Raw genomic sequence first — 17,726 nt, forward strand, 5'->3', positions numbered from 1 at the left:
GTGGAGGGTTTGGTGATGCATAATTTTTATTGGCTTTTATTTTTTTTAAAAAAAAATTATTAAAATACCATTTTTTGGTCTTGATATTTTAAAGGGTTTTTTTTTTTCAAATTTGATCTTTATATATCTTTTTCCAATTGTTTTATTTTAGTACTTGTTATTTGAATAAATTTTAAAATTAACTCCTATTTAAATTAAATAAATGATGATAATAATTTACATTTCAATATTATAAATTATGTGAACATGTTTTCAAAATTGATGGTAAAAAGTGATATAAATAACAATTTTTTAAAAAAAAACAATAATAAACTAGCATTATGGACTAAATTTAAGACTTATAAAAAATACTTACACTAAAATTAAACAATTGAAAGTACATTGAATGAAATTTCAATTTCAAAATATATGGACCAAAATGATATTTTAATCCTCGTACTTTGAGTTTTGTTTTACAATATAATGACATACATCTCGATTTTACATATATATTTTGACAATATGTGGGGTGGACGATCAAACTACTCTGAAATTGATAATACATATTTATATCAATTAAGTTATGCTCGTAAGGATAATGTTCAAACAACATTCACATGTTAATAAATATTTCTAAGTTAGTAAATTCCTTCTATACTATAATTGTGTAGGTCTGACCACATAAAAAAAATAAAGGACGTAGATTTTCTTTTTGTCATGTAATAATTAAATATAGCAAAGGTTTAAAATAGAAAGTTTAAATTATATAAAATACACATTGTTTCAATAATATCATAAACTTTGAAAAGGTTTCTTTAATATTCTATGACCTTTAAATAAAAGATTTAAAAAAGTAAAATATGATATTAAAATGTCGACATCAATCAAACAATATCTTTTATCATCAATTTTACTTTATAGAAGTTTAAAGTTATTATTGACCATTTTAATAAATAAAAATATTAGATGCATCTTGGACTGGATCTATCTTAGTCCAGTCATAACTCGTCATATGATAAGTTTTGATTTTTTTTAAAAAAATATATATTTTATGTGAGTGGTGGAAATAATGTACAAATATAAGTACATTCCCGATATAATCTTTTTAATAATTAAGTTAATATTTAATTTTTTTCCTGTTTAAAGAGTTAGTTGGTTTCATAATCATAAGACTAGACCAAAATATCGATTTGGTTTTAAGATGGAGAATACACATTGAATTATCAAAATAATTTAATAAAACTTTCTAATCTCAAGAGTAATGTTATTGACCAATTACCAAAGTTCAGATTTAATGTGAAAAAAATGGTATATTTAGGTTAAGCAATGAAATAATCTCTATATTTTTATTTTGTCTTTACATCTTTTAATAATTTTTATTTTATTCTTTGTTACAATTATTCGAATCAAGGTGATTACACGCGAATAGATAAGTGGCCGAAAAAAAAAATAGTATTTTTAAAAAATGGCCAAACCGATTTTAGTTTAGAAAAATAGCTAAACAATTAAATCTTCTACTTTTTAGAAACTAAAAATGGACAAATATACGTTGTCAAATTCTTACGACTACAATTATGTTGTTTTTTAATCTAATATATTTAAAATAAAACATCTAATGATCTTAACCATCCGACCAAAAATTCCCTAAAATTTCTAATTTAAGATACTATACTAATTTAACAAACCAAAAAGTGATATTTTTGAAAAAAAAAAATTTGGTGCCCATGATAGTCCCAAAGAAAGTAAAGCAACCTACTTAAAATTAGATTCATCTTACAAATACTTTATAATAATAAATTAAATCTTTTGATAAAAATACTATATTCGACAAAAGGATTTTCTATTGGATAACTTAATATATTGAAGATCTCAAACGTTGGAATAATAAAAAGTAAATAAATAGTATAAAGAAGACTTCAATAGATTTGAAAAAAAAAATGTAATTACCTAGTGTTTACACATTTTAATCACTTAAAATCTTTTTTTTTTAAAAAAAAAAACAAAAACAAAAAATATTTAATGCATACAAATACTTGATGTTTGCAACTCATCAAAATCTCGAGGTTAAAATAATAAAAAGCAAGAGAATAGTTTAAAGAAGAGTTTAATAGATTCGAGAAAAATATGCAAATACCTATTTACAATGTTCCAATGAAAATCTTCTATCAAAAACACATTTTATTTCTAGAGAGAGATAATAATGACATCTTTCTTCCATCTTTTGTTCTTTTGGCTAGGATTTTTCAAATATGTCTACATATATTCGATGAGATTAGGAGAGCTTTCGGGTCCTCAAATTTGTCCAACCCTTCAATTTGTCCACAATCAAGCATTTGACAAAAATATTCAACAATCACCGTGTACTTTTTAATTTTTCCTTGACCGTAAAAAACCCAAACCACTCATTCTACTCTATGCTCTTGAAAACGATCAACAAAATAGTATATTGATGAACAAAGGCTAGGGTTACCCAAGCCGACTATCCCATTGGACATCTTCCTATATTGTTAGCTACTAACATTGTTTCCTTTCGATAGATATTGCACATAATTTTGGCTTTGAAGATTATACAATAAGGTTTCGAATCCTCAACCATATTGTTCAACATCGATCTAACGCCTTGGTCGACATCTAAAATTGCGTGTTGATCAAAATCCTCGAGAAGGAAAAACCCAGACTTTAATCTTAATTTAATTATATTTAAAATAAAATAAAATAAAACTCCTTAAAGAAATTTTAAACGTCTACAAATGGGTCCTACACATTATTATTATTATTATTATTAATTTTTTTTTTTTTTGCGATAAACCATACAATTCAGAAACCGGTCATATTTTTAATTGAGTATTCGTTTTGACCATCCAACACAATTTCTCTATGTTCTTTCTCATATGGATTTGATCTAGATCATAAATATGAAACATCACAATCGTGTCATTTACTTTGCTTTGTTACACCTATGTGGGTTGAGTGATTATAGTACAAAGTGGTATAACGTCGTTTGTGTATGTAGTGTGATCTAGATCATACAAATAAAAATCACGATGTAATACTTGAGATATGCTTGTGCATACAATCACACATTCTTTGTCCAAATTACAATTATTTGAGTCGAAGTGGTTATACGATAGAGTGGTTTTGGTTGGTGTATACTTTTGTGCATGGTTGTGATTTATATCACTGATATGAAGCATCACAATCTGACTTGGATATATGAATAACAGAGAATCGCGTCATTTTTCCTTTAAAATTTCATATATTTCTATTTTATGTTTTTCTTTAAATATTTACAAGTATTTGAATCAAACCACAAGATTATTTCATTAATTATAATTTTTTTAACTTTTTTTTATGCACTAAAATAATTTTATTAATTTCACGTACTTGGCGCTTGTTATGGCGTGGTAAGAATAAAAGGTTAGCTTAATGTCAAAATCAATCCACTTAGATATAGCAAAAAAGTAATTTCATTACTTCTTATATTTTGCAGTTTTGATATTAATTATTTTGAAAAAATATTAATCTATACTCCTAAATTTTAGAAGTTGATCGATTTAAACAGTGAATAAATATTTGTATCAATTGTAATTATATCAATCTAAACCATCCATTCAATTTCATTTAAAAAAACATTGAACGAAATTTATAATTGTATCAATTAAATCTTCAACTTTAAAAAATTAGTCAGTTTAAATTTTTAGATCTAATTTCATTTAAATATCGTCCTGCATTTGCTCTAGTTGTGCATTATATAAAACCGACATCTAAAGAAGTCAACATACGTTTGATAATTAATATGTGAATGATTTATAGAGACTGACAGATTAAAACTAATACAAGTCTATCACAGATAGACATTGATAGAACTATATCATTGTCTATCAATGTTTTTTATACTATTTTTTAAATAGTTTGACATTTTTTCTATCTGTGAATTTTTTTTCTAAAAAAGTTATATTATTTTACGACTTTTTTTTTTGTCTAAATTTTCAGTAGTACGGAGTTTTCTTTCATCATTCGTTGGGTTCATAAAATGTGTGTTAAGAAAAATACATGTTAAGCGTAAATTAGTTGTTATTATTATTATTATTATTTTTCAAATACAATATTTTCTAAGATAGGAGATTAACCTACATATCTCTTAGTCGTTAATACATATGCCAATTAAGCTATATTTGATTTTTTTTTTTCTCGAAAAAAATACAATAATACCTTGTAGATACATATAAATATATATTTTTTTTAAAAGAAAAACAAGGTTAAATAATAGGTTTGCAAGAAAAGAAAAGAAAATACAAGTCTAATTATTATACTTTAAATTTATGTCTATTTGGTTTCTAAACTTTTAAAAATATCTAATAAATTTCTAAATTTTTAATTTTATATCTATAAAAAAATTCTAAAAAAATTAAAAGAATTAATCTTTATGTTTAACATAAATTTAAAATTTATTTTTAATGGAATTCAAAAACTTTAATTTTGTATTTAGTACCTCCGTAAATTTTTTAAAAGGTATTAAATTTCACAAACTAAATTTTACTATAAGAATTAGAAATAAATACTTTTATCATTTTTTTTTAAGGAACTTGGCTAAAATTTTAAAATTTACAAAATATTGAACATTTTTATTATTAGAAGATACCATGATTGATTACAGAACGTTAGGTGAGTTAGTTTTATTTTTTTCTTCAAAAGGGAACAAAATTTCAGAACTGGTATTTATTAAGGACTCTAATTTTAGATTTTTTTAAGTGATATTCAAATTTAATAATAGTTCCTATTGAGGATTATAAATTAGGTATGGAATTGACTTTGGAGGAAATTAAATTAAATTAAATTAAAGTTTCAATTAGAACAGTATTTTCTACTTCCCACACGCTTTCTTTCTTGGTGTATATAGAAATTGAAAAAAAAAATAAAATAAAATCATTTCTTTTATTATAACAAAATTTAATGGTACTAGAAATCTCTTGTTTTGATTAGGATGGGAAAGGATCTTTCTAATTAATTTCTAAGATGAGGATTGAAAATTATATTTGGTCCCCAATTTTAAAAATCCATCCCTATTCTCGTATTTTTTAAATGTTAAATTATAAATTTAATCCCTAAATTTTTAGGTTCATATCTATTTAATTCTTAAAATTTCAATAATATTTAATAAATGTATGAATTTTCAATTATGTGTTCAATACGTTCTTAACAAATTAAAAGATGTATATAATAGATTAGTTTTGTATCAAATAAATTATTAAATTTTCGATTATGTGTTTAATACGTTTTGTCCTATTTAATATCTTTTTAAAATTCAAGACTCCACTAGAAAGAAAAAAATGGAAGCTTACAATTCAATTACATGCAAATTTCAAATTTTATATAGTAGATCAATTAATTTTTTAAAATATAGTTGAGATTTATTAGATACGAAATTGAAAATTCAAGAACCTAATATTAGACATAATTAAAAAAGACCAATAAACACAAGTTTAAAAGTTCAAGAACCACTCGTAATTTTGAGTTAAATCACAAGTTTAGTCTTTGAACTTTTAAGTTTTTATCTATTTAACCCCTAGAGTGTTAAATTTGTGCCTAATAAGCTAAACTTGTCATATTGAAAAATTTGAAAAACTCATTAATTTATTGGATATCAACTTGACTCCAACTATTTAATAAGACCCTAAACTTTCAATTATGTGTTAAGTAATCTCTAGATTTCAAAGAAAAGTTGAATAGGTCAAAAACTCGAGGGACATATTAAACATAAAATTAAAAGTTTAATGGACAAATTAGTCATTTTTTAAAGTCTAGGGATTAAATAGACACAAACTTAAAAGTTGAAGAACGAAACTTGTAATTTAGCCTATAAAGAAACTTATTGGAGGTCTCTCGAATCTTTTTCAATTATTTGAGAACCATAGAAATACATTGAAGGAGAAAACTAAAATAATTTGTATTAATTTCGACGTAGCTTAGGGTAGTTGTGAAATGCATGAGAAAAAAAAACTATATGAAATGGAGACATGTTATTAATATTTCCGTTTTGAATATTTCTAGTAGTGACAATGAAAGAGATTTAAGGAATTTAGTTGCATTAATTTGAATTTTCAATTTTAAAAAATTTTTGACATTTTTTTGTTCTTCCTTTTGACTAATTCAGACGACGTCGTTTTTATCCCTCTTTCCGGACATATTCCGCATTGGCTAATCCGTACGGCCTATGACCATTTTTTTTAGGCATTAACCATACAAACCCAAAGACCAATTGGTCTCTAACATTGTCATCATCAAGCATCAGAAGCTATAAGAAAAACACATCTTTTCAAATAAAAGAAAAACAAAAATCCCAAAAAATATGTCAAAGCGATAATCGTATGTATCGCTTTGTTCTCCTCACAGAGACAATGATAAAAATTTATCTCATATAAACAAGTGTTTCAATGCTAAACCTAAAATTAAGAAAGTGATACAAATTTTGATTTCGAAATATTGTTAATATATACATACATACATACATACATATATATATATATATATGCATTCAATTAATTTAAACAACTTGTATGGTACAAAATTGTTCTGGAGGTTTTTTTTTTTTTTTTTTTTTTTTCCCAACAGTTTTGACAAAGTTGTTCGATGTTAATTTTGTTTGCACCTTAAGCTAAAATTTGTGCAAAACTTGCTATTATTGAAATGAATGAATTTTTGTTGCTATTTTTGAATTGTTTTCGGTTAAAATTAGTGAGTGAATTGGTAAAAATTAAATGGTAGATAGAAATACCTACACATATTGAAATCTAAGATCTACAAATGAATTGTGAATAACTCATTCTACTCTCTTTGAAACAAGAGACATTTTTTATTCTGTTAGTGCTTAAACAATTTAGTCTTCTCCATATTACTATATCTCAAAAGTCAATACTTTTATATGAGTAACTACTGACCTCAATCACTTGATTGATGAAATTGAAAGTTAAGGGTGAAAATTAGTACAACCTCATGAGTTTGAGTTAAAAATCGAATCTTTCTCTAAATAAGTAGTAGATTATATATCACGATTATAATTCAATATAGTAACATATATGAAATAGTTCACGTCTAAATATAGCTCAATAAATAAGTTACAAATGACCATCTCAAATGTTAGACTATTTTTTCTATTACTTAACCTCTAGCCAAAGTGAACATAACTCAACTAATATCCAATGTATGTTAACGACCAAAAAATCTGTAGTTCGAATCACTTCCACCCGTATGTTATTAAAATAATATATATATATATATATATAGCCTCTAAAAAGAAAAAGAAAAAGAAAAAGAAAACAGTAGTTCTGTTAAGGATCGACATGTAGGAGCTTACTCAGGATGTACATACAAAACAACCGACAGAAGCAGCCTCTTTTTCCGAGAAATCTGTCTCTGTCTCTGTTTTTTTTTCCCTCTCAATCTTAAAATCATGAGAGGACTGCAAAATCTATTCAACAGGCTAATTAAGAAGCTCGAGAAGCCAGAAGGTGGTCACTTGGCCTCCTATTTCTCTTTGCCTCTTCTCCAAGATCCTCAAATTGGTCAGCTTTTCTTCCTTTCTTTTTCATTTCTATCAAATCCACCTGCATCACATTACATGTCATATCAGAACCTTAACCAAGTACTATCGTTTCTAGCCTTAGATACAAGAAAGCTTCAAAAGAATTTATATTTTTGTCGATTTAAAATGGTATTTGAAGCACTTGAAAAGTCATTTCAAATAGAGCCTTACAATGTAGACAAACTAAGTCGTTTCCAGCCTTGGAAACAAGAAAGCTTCAAGAGAATTTATAGTACTACTATCGTACGTGCACCTGTGTTAAGAGTTCAATTTGAAATGACTTTTTTAAGGGCTTGAAAAGTCATTTTAAATAGAGTCTTACAATAGACAAACTATGTACGTCTAAACCTAGATATGTTGTGTTGCATTGCAGAGAAGTTGCCATTTTCAATTAGACTGCTTCTGGAATCAGCAATACGCAATTGTGATGAATTTCAGGTGAAGTCCGAAGATGTTGAGAAAATTCTTGATTGGGAAAAGACTTGTCCCAGACAAATTGAAATCCCATTTAAGCCTGTCGTAGTTCTGCTTCAGGTGTATTAATAGTGTAGCCAATAGATCGATTAAGATTGTAAGTTTATGAAGTTGTGAAGAATTTGAATTGATCAATGGTGATCAGGATTTCAGTGGAGTGATTGATCTTGCTTGCATGAGAGATGTAGTCAACAACATGGGTGACGACTCCAACAAGATTAGTCCATTAGTGAGTGAAAAACTTAAGCACAACTCAACTAGATAAGATTTATACCCTCAAATAGGAAGTCAAATGACCCCAATGTATTCATCTAAAAAGAAAAATCATTAGTGAATGAACCATGTTCATATTTAATAAGCCCAATATGTTCCTCTAAAAAGAAAAATCATTAGTGAATGAATAATGTTCATATTTAATAAGCAAAGTTAAAACGTGTATGCATATATAAAATGAAAAAGTAAGTGCAAAAAGAAAGATTAGTAAAAGAAAGTGGGTAGGAAGAGCTTAATTAGTAGAAAGGTATATACAGAGAATGAAATTTAGGATAAATTATACCTCTCAGGTACTTTTTGCTTTTCTTAATAATTGTATTTTTAAGTTATAGTTCAAACACAGATGAGAGGTAAGAATTGGTTTTAATCCTTTTTAAGGGTATATCGAAACGTGACCAAAATAAATCTAAACTTTGATTTATATATGTAAACTTGTCCTTGGATAATGTAGATTCCGGTAGATCTTGTGATTGACCATTCAGTAGAGGTTGACATAGCAAGATCAGAAAAGGCTGTGGAGGCCAATATGGAGCTTGAGTTCCATAGAAACAAAGAAAGATTTGCTTTTCTCAAATGGGGATCCAATGCATTCCACGACATGCTCATTGTTCCTCCTGGCATCACGTACTGAAACGCGAAACGTTACTTTGATCTTAAGAACCGTAGGTACAGGCATTCAAAGAACCCAACAAATAAAAAAATAAATAAAACTCAGATTGAACGAGATTAATTAGGTTGAGTTGTCAAATCTTTTTAAGTTTGGTTGGTTCATGATTTCATCGAATTGGTTCAATCCAAGTACATGGGTTAGGCTAGGAGTTTTGTTGATCCAACTCGATCCAATCCATGAATATCCATAACGAAGGTTGTTTGGGCATGAATTTGCAGGTTAATCTTTTGGGCATGAATTTCTTGAACATCTTGGGAGAGTTGTGTTCAACGTGCTTTACCCGGACAGTGTTATTGGGACAAATTCACACACCACCATGATTAATGGATTGGGTGTTGCTGCAATGCTTGGCCAGGTTTTCTTTAAAAAAGTTAAATTCTTGTTTTGTATGCAATCTTGTATTCATTTATATCATGTGTTATTGATTAAGATTCACCTATATCGTGTGTTATTGATTAAGATTCACTTGAATGTGAATCTGGTTTTCTAATTTTCTACTAAAAGTCAAAGAAAGAGACTAAGATTTGAATTGTTCTTTACAAAGAAAATGTATTAATGGTATGGTACAGATGATTGGACGGAATGAAGATCCTTTTCTTAGATGTGAGCCATTTTTTAACATTAATTACAAATTTTGGGTAGGTTGAATAAGCAATTCCAAATATATTGGTTCTTAAGTAATGGTTCACATGGATGAGGTAGTTGGGTTGGTCAATTAAGAACAAATACTTCAAAGTTCAACCCACACCTCAAAATAAATAAATAGGTTTCATTTAGTCACAATTTCCCCCCTTTTTTTTCTTTGTTCCTTGAAACAAAAAAAACAAAACAAATCCTAAATCAAGAATTTTATTTTTTAGAAAGAAAAAAAAAAAAAAGCGTTATTCGATAGGTCTTGAATAAATAGAAATGTCTTATTACTTGTGTAGCCCATGAGCATGGTCTTGCCTGCGGTAATTGGATTCAAGTTGAAAGGAAAAATGAGAGATGGTGCGATGACTTGGTCTTGACTGTAACTCAAATGCTAAGAAAATATGGGATTGTTGGAAAATTTGTAGAGTTCTTTGGTAATCTTCATCTTTTTACATCATTGTTGGCTCTTCAAAATTATTAGGCATTCTAATGCATCAGAAAGCAAAAAAACAATAAAAGAAAATGGAAAAAAGAAACCTGTTATTTTCCTATGCAGGAGAAGGCATGAGTGAACTTTCTTTAGCTGATAGAGCCACCATGGCTAATATGGCTCCCGACTATGGTGCAATAATGAGTTTCTTTCCTATTGATCATGTCACTTTGCAGTGATCACTGGCAGAACTGATGAAATTGTTAGAAGTTTTTATTTAGATTTGTATTATAGAGTCTTACTTGAGAGCTAATAAGATGTTTGTGGACTATAACGAGGTAAGCTAAGAACTTCACTTCTAACTTTACACGATGTAATCTCTGGAATCCAAATGGTAATGGATTGATTTATTTTAACTTATAGAAGTTTACTGATTGAAGCAGCAACTGGAAAAAAGAGTTTACTCGTCTCATCTTGAGCTCAATCTTGAGGACGTCAAACCATGTGTTTCTGGTCCTAAAAGGTACCGTTTTAGGTTCTTCCCAATGTAGACTTGTTTTCATGACAAACCCAAAAATGGAAGTATTAGACTCTAACAGATCTCATTTCCAGTTGAGCTCAATTTCCTGAGGCTACATATCATTAATGTCGAAATGAAATATCTTTTACTTCACATTATGATCTACTTTTAAATTCTGAAAATTACAATACTTTATAAGATATCGAAGGCAAGTAAATTTCAACCCTGACAGTTGGAAAGATATCCCATAATCTGACAGTATGATATCGGTATAATTCATGATCTTCTTCTGGGATGTAATACTTGACAGACCACATGATCGGGTCCCTTTGCAAGAAATGAAGGCAGATTGGAAGTCATGTCTAAACAACGGGGCTGGATTTAAGGTTTAACGGTTTTCATTTATCTTTCAGATGGGAAGTTTTTCCTTTCTAAAAAGCTGCCCTGCATACGCTTCAGGAATAATTGGTTGTGCAGGGCTTTGCTATACCAAAGGAATCACAAACTAAGGTTGTAGAATTCAGTTTTCATGGAACAACAACTGAGCTTGGGCATGGTGTTTTTGTAATGGCAGCTATTACTAGCTGCACCAACACTATGCTTGGTGTTGCCTTGGTTGCCAAGAAAGCTTGTGAACTTGGTTTAGACGTGTGCAAGTTGTTCCCCGTTCCTACCTCCTTGCATGGCCTGGCCTGTGTATCCATGATTCCTTTCAGGAGGACAATGACAAACAAAATGAAACATCTTATCAAATCTATTCCAAAACACACCATTGATATTTGGTCTCTGCACAGGTTAAGCCAATCTTCGGGAGGGGAATCTATCTTCTTTCTTACCTCTGTATCGACTGAATCACTCTTTAAGTCTAGTTGGTGGCCATAGACTTTGTCTTTCGGGCTGGGTTGTTGTTGGATAAAGACCAGTCTTGCTCTAGATTCAAGAGTGGTAACCAAATACTTGGAAAAGAGGTGTCATTATCAAACTCTCAAATGCTTCTGTTGTTAAATGAGAAGTAAAAATTGAATTAAGAAATTCAACATAGAATGAACTATTATAATTCATTTATTCTTCTGATTGGGAGTTTTTCTGTTCCTCTTCTTGTTTTTGTTGTTGTAGTATGGAGGGTTATATTTCTGAAGTCAATAATTGCATTTCTGCAGTGGATTGTAGAAGTATTTAGATAAGCTAAGGTTCAATACTGTTGGGTATGGATGCACAACATGCATTGGTAATTAAGACGATCTAGATGAAGAGGTGGCCTCTGCAATTTCTGATAATGGTAAAGAAAAGTTTAATCTTTCCCACTGGTATCCTTTAGCCTCTCTAGCTCAGGTAAGCACGTGAATCACTGATGTTGTAACTTATACACTTGCAGCAACGGTAGTTCTGTCTAGAAACAGGAACTTTGAGGGTCGTGTACACCCTTTGACAAGGGCAAATTATCTTGTCTCTCTGGTTGCCTATGCTCTTGCGGGTAAAGTTTAGAAGGTCTAAATTAACAAGTCATTTCATAGGAAAAAAATAATATTTCACATTGCACATCAAATATTATCAACTCAGTTTCTGATCTTTGCTTTGTTTTTTAAGGTTGACCGCACCATTAAAAATGACCCCGAAAGATATGGAAAAGAGGAGCACTCTCGTCCTAAAATACTAGATGAATTATTATAGTATCTAACTAGTTGATATTGAACTACTGCTGCAATAGGTGAACTTTGATTTTGAGAATGAACCTATTGGAGTTGGAAAGGAAGGGAAGAAGATATTTCTCAAGGATATTTGGCCATCAAGTGAAGAAACAACACACGTAAGTTTGCAAACCCACAATGCTGAATTGCTTGCTCAGGTTTGAATTCTTGCACAAATTTTTCTTTTTCTTTTTCGCCATAGGTTGTGGAATCAAATGTCTTGCCAAATATGTTTCAAGAAGTATACAAAGAAATCAACAAAGGAAACTCGACCTGGAATCAATTGCCTTTTGGAACTTTGTACAATTGGTGGGACCATCATCAACTTATGTACAAAAACCCCTTTCTTCAAAGACATGACTATGACTCCTCCTGGACCTAATGGAGTGAAGAACGCTTGCTGTTTGCTCAGTTTAGAAAACAGCATTACAACAGACCACATCTCACCATCTGGTAGCCTACACAAAGAGAGCCCAGTCGCCAGATACCTAATGGACCACAGGACTAATCGCAAAGACTTCAACTCTTATGGTAGTCATCGGGGAAACCATGAGGTGATGATCCCTGGTGCTTTTGCCAATATAAGACATTTCAATAAACTATTAGATGGAGAGGTTGGACCAAAAACTATACACTTCCCACTGGAGAGAAACTTTCCATCTTTGATGTTGTCATGGTACAGATACCTTTCCTTCATCTTCAGCAAGAAGTCCGTTGTTTGTTTCCTTTTATCCTCTTTCGGTCAATTAAGTTGTTGAGTATATTTACTCTTGGCTCAATACTGAATTAACGTAGATACAAGAGTGAGGGTAATGATATTGGTTAAAATGGGTGCAGGTTGAACTCACTTATTTTGATCATGGAGGAATTCTACACTATGTGATAAGAAGTTTGGTCAACACACAAGACTGAGTCATTAACAAGACCAGTTTGGATGGTCAGGGCATTTATCTTCTTAATGAACATAATAAAAATCAGGTTCTCCATGTTTCTACACGAATTACAAGCATCCAAATCCAGGATATGAAGAAATTTTCCTTCCTGTTTTCCAGCTTATATGAATGTTAAAGGACTCAAAGGGCTGCTTTTTATTTCTACATCAAAAGCAATAAAATGAACAGAACATTTCACAAGCATTCTATTGAAGTTCAACATATTTGTACAGTAACAGTAGTGTGTATTGACGATGTAGACAATATTCACAGATCCCATAGCAAAAACAGACCCAAATCAACTATGCAAGAGTTGAAAAACATACTCAAATCTTAGAACTTTGAAACCCTAATGTGCGATTATCAAAATGTTTCAACTCTCTGAGGTAATCCGAAGAGCCTTGATCTTGAATCTGTACCTGGGAGCTCGGGGAATAACCTGGCTAGGTCCAAAGTGGTACTGACCTGGACTGTCGGTCAGAGGAGGCCCATCGTCGTAAAGATAACCGACGAGATGCCCACAGGAATTGCACTTGAGCTTGGTCCGTTTCCGCTGGATTCCCCAATAGTTGACGGTCTCGAAGAATGGTCGGAGCTTGTCCTCTTTCTCGAGCCTGAACTTGGTGGAGTCGATGAAGGAAAACGAAAGGGTGCCCTTGTTTCCGGCCTCGAAATAGAAATCCGGTGGGAAGAGATGACTGGAATTTAGATTCAGATTCGTTCCGCATTCAATACAGGAATAGATGGAAGCCATTGTTGACGAGAAATTCAGAAGCTTCCCGGAGAGAGAGGTTTTGCAACTCGATTGCGCTCAAAATGAGAAGTGGGATTGTTCAAGCCAAGCGTATGCCCCATGTTTGAAACGAAGATTGAAGGAAGGTTCTATGATACAAAGTCGTCGTCATCGTGGGAAATGGACTTTTGTACTGCAAATTACAGCTCTTGTTCTTATCCTTTGCTGGATTTTTTTTTCCCAACGAAGGGTGAAAATCACCAAAATAGTTTTTAAAAATGTATTTTAATAGATTATTATAAAAAAATATATTTAAATAAAAATAAGTTTTCTAAACTCAAACAACTATTAGAATTTTGACCCTAAAAATTTTATAAATGTAGAAATTAGACACGTATGTACTTGGATTTTTTGTTACAAATAATTAAGGCCTCCAAAATGACAAAATTCGAGTGGATATTTACCATTTCTATAATTATATACGTATGTTTAAGAGTCCAATTTCAACACTTAGGTAAATTTGAGAGCTCGATTTTTACAATTAAAAGTTTGAAAATGAAATTGTAACTATCACTATACTTGAGGGTTATTTTTGTAATTTGACCTTTCTTTCTACATAATTAGTTTAAAAAAATCTTACATTTGGTTAAATTACAAATTTGGTAAGAGGGTCGACAGAGAATTGGAATTTAGTCTCCAAGATTTTAAGTTGAAAATTTGTCCCTTTTTTTTAAATAAAAATTAAAATCTCATAAATGTATTCATGTGCTAATGAGGTTGTTTTTTTTTGTATTCATTTGTAGGAGTTTAGTGAAGTTTATCTCACTAAAAACGTAATAAATCAATGGCAATGTAAAAAGTGAGTTACATTTGATTACTTTTAATGTTGTTTGTTTGTATTTTGCATCGATACATAGGGTCCACTTCCAAATTTGTAATAAAAAATGCAAACCGGTTGACGAACGGAGCGTGCTCGATCCAATTACTTATGAAAATTATGTCGTATTTTTGTTACTATTGCAGTTACCATTATTATTACTGTTATAAATAATAAATTATGATTTTTGACATCTTTATTGTTATCGTTACAGTTATCACTTCATCCTTAAAGGTAATAGTAATGGTAATAATAACAATAAATGTGATAAAATTCATAATTATAAATAAACGGAATCAAAATAAATCTAATTACATTTGCGATTTAAGTTTATTACAATTGATCTATCGATCAAATTCTGTTACGATTACATTCATTTTCATTATGGTTTAGTAAATGTGACCTAAGTTTTAAAAAATGACTCGGATATTCACCCAACCCACGATGATGGACGAATGCACACAAACGTGCTAAATCGGGTAAAACTAATGAAGTCATGCATTCTTGCTCAATTTGTATCGTTGCATGTATTTGTTTATGGTTCTTTCCCAAATTCCTTTGTGCAAACTTGTTTATTTCTTAAGATAGTGTCATATTTGATGCATAGTTGTTGATAGGAGGTCATCGCGTTGGGTTGTCGTTCAATATCTACTCGTGCCATAATCTATTTGCGGTCATACAATTGATACTTAGTTTTAATGGGGTTTGTCATGATGGGGATTAAGGACCCGTTTGATAACGTTTTTGTTTCCTGTTTTCCATTCTCCATTCCCAGTTTTCCCTTTTTTTTAGAACAAAAAATATGAATATATTTGATAATCATTACTGTCTTTTTAAAAAAAAATAAATAAATAAATAAACTTGTTTCATAACTATTTTTTTTTTGTTTTTCCTTATATTTTTCTTTTATTTATATATATATATATATATAAGAAGATAAGTCGTACATTAAATATAAAAAAAATATATTATCAAAAGTTGATGTCATCTAATACAATTAAGTCCCAATGAAAACTAAATATAATAACAAATTGTATCATATTCTTTATATGTTGTCCAAATTTGATTGACCCTATCATAGTCATATGTCTTAAACGACGTCAAGTCAAATCTAACTTAATCCTCTTATCGTGTAAATGTCGTAGTTGTAAAATATTAAAGTTAAATTAAATGAATGTTTTAATCGACAAAATTTATATATACAATAAAAATCTACTTAATTTCAGATATACTGAAATATTAGAATTAATAAAATATATAAACATGCATATCGCAAAGTTTAATGTTGAAATATATATACAAAAAAAAATAGTATACATATTGGAAACTAAAATAATATATAAAAATCTAAATATTGAAGACTTTTAAAATTCAAAATTAAGATAAAATATAAATATAGCAAAATTATTTTTGTAAATAACAAAATTAATAAATAAAATATAAAAGATGAAAATAAATATAAAAAAGTAAATAAAAAATAAGAGTGCCCTCGTAAATAATATATAAATCTAACTATTGAATCATTTTAAAATTCAAAATTAAAATAGAGTAGAAATATAGCAGATTTCTTTAATATAAAATTAATAAATAAAAGATGAAAGATGAAAATAAATATATATATAAAAAAACAAAATAAAAGTGTCCATCTCAACCCACAATAAAAAGATAAAGGAAATTGTGGATATGCAAAACTGTCCATTTTGTTAAATAAAATAAATATTTAATATAGGGTAAAAATGGAACTGTAGAAAACTTTTTTTTTGGTGGTAGTTTTTCAAAATTTTCCATTTTTTAGGAACATTCCTCAAATTTTAGAAACATGAAACGGAATCAGTTGTTAAATAAGTTCGTTTATTAAAAAACGAAAAACAAAAACGAAAATCTTATCAAACAGACCCTAAATTATTATATATTTTAAAACATATAGACTAAATTGTTACTTATTAAAATTCTTATACTTTATCGATATAATTTTAAGTATACCTATATTGAATTATTATGGAATGAAGTTTAAGAACTAAATGATTACCGAGTTTAGACACCAATATTTCTTTTTTAACTAAATATTTTTCATCAACTCATTAGAAATTAATGGACAGGTAATGTTATATTCCCCAATATGTTAGAATTTTATTTTTGATAAATTTGATCAACTGTATTTGATTAAATTAATGCATGTGTTTTGTGAGTGATTTTAAAACGATTAGAATTACTTATATTATGTTCAAATTTATTCGAAAACATACTTGTAATCTCTAAAAATTAATTCAATGAAATAAAATTTATATTATTAAAAAATGATTTTAAAGTTCGGTTTGGTAATCATTTTGGTTTGTTGTTTTGTTTTTCAAAATTAAGCCTATGGACATTTATTTCCACCTCTAAATTTTTTTCCTTTATTATCTATTTTTCATTGGTCTAAAAAATAAGTCAAAATTTGACAACTAAAAAAAACGTTTTTTTTTTAAAAATTGCTTTTATTTTTAGAATTTAGTCAAGAATTCGACTATTATACTTAAAAAGATGCAAATAATAATAATAAAAAAAAATGATATAAGCTTAATTTTAAAAAACAAAAACAAAAAACTAAATAGTTATCAAATGGGTCTAAATGACTAAAAGTAATTTCAAAGTAATCTTGAAAATAACAAAAATGATTTTAAATACCTCAAAATCACTCTCGAACATGTCCATAATAACTTTTTTAATCTATCGTCCAATTGTTTGTCACAACTATATATGATGCCATGCAGTTAGAATTTAAATCTCCCACTTAGTGTATCGCCTAATAAATTCATAAACTTTAAAATATATCTAGTAGATCCACATCCTATTTTGGTCCATGATTTTCAAATTTGTCATTTTTCTGTCCTTAAAACTTTTAAAAATATATACTATGGTCCTCCAACTTTCACATATTACTTTGCTCTCTCAA

At 29.0% G+C, this 17,726-nt stretch overlaps 2 protein-coding genes across 2 annotated transcripts; one reads left to right on the forward strand and one right to left on the reverse strand.

Annotated features, from left to right (window-relative positions):
- Positions 1-7,429: 7,429 nt before the first annotated feature.
- Positions 7,430-12,631, forward strand: LOC150032365 (aconitate hydratase 1-like). The gene is made up of 12 exons (XM_090306880.1): positions 7,430-7,541; positions 7,935-8,095; positions 8,181-8,264; positions 8,760-8,932; positions 9,237-9,333; positions 10,485-10,564; positions 10,872-10,947; positions 11,039-11,355; positions 11,678-11,733; positions 11,799-11,893; positions 12,270-12,407; positions 12,452-12,631. Exons 1-12 carry the CDS (start codon positions 7,430-7,432, stop codon positions 12,629-12,631), a joined length of 1,569 nt encoding a protein of 522 aa, XP_090163006.1.
- A 732-nt stretch (positions 12,632-13,363) lies between these two features.
- On the reverse strand, positions 13,364-14,114 carry LOC120089928 (methionine-S-oxide reductase). The gene has a single exon (XM_039047372.2). It carries the CDS (start codon positions 13,933-13,935, stop codon positions 13,555-13,557), a length of 381 nt encoding a protein of 126 aa, XP_038903300.1. The 5' UTR covers positions 13,936-14,114; the 3' UTR covers positions 13,364-13,554.
- Positions 14,115-17,726: the final 3,612 nt, after the last annotated feature.

The sequence above is a fragment of the Benincasa hispida genome, chromosome 11 (genome assembly GCF_027475165.1).
Source record: "Benincasa hispida cultivar pf3 chromosome 11, pf3_genome.v1.1, whole genome shotgun sequence".
Taxonomy (NCBI): Eukaryota; Viridiplantae; Streptophyta; class Magnoliopsida; order Cucurbitales; family Cucurbitaceae; genus Benincasa; species Benincasa hispida.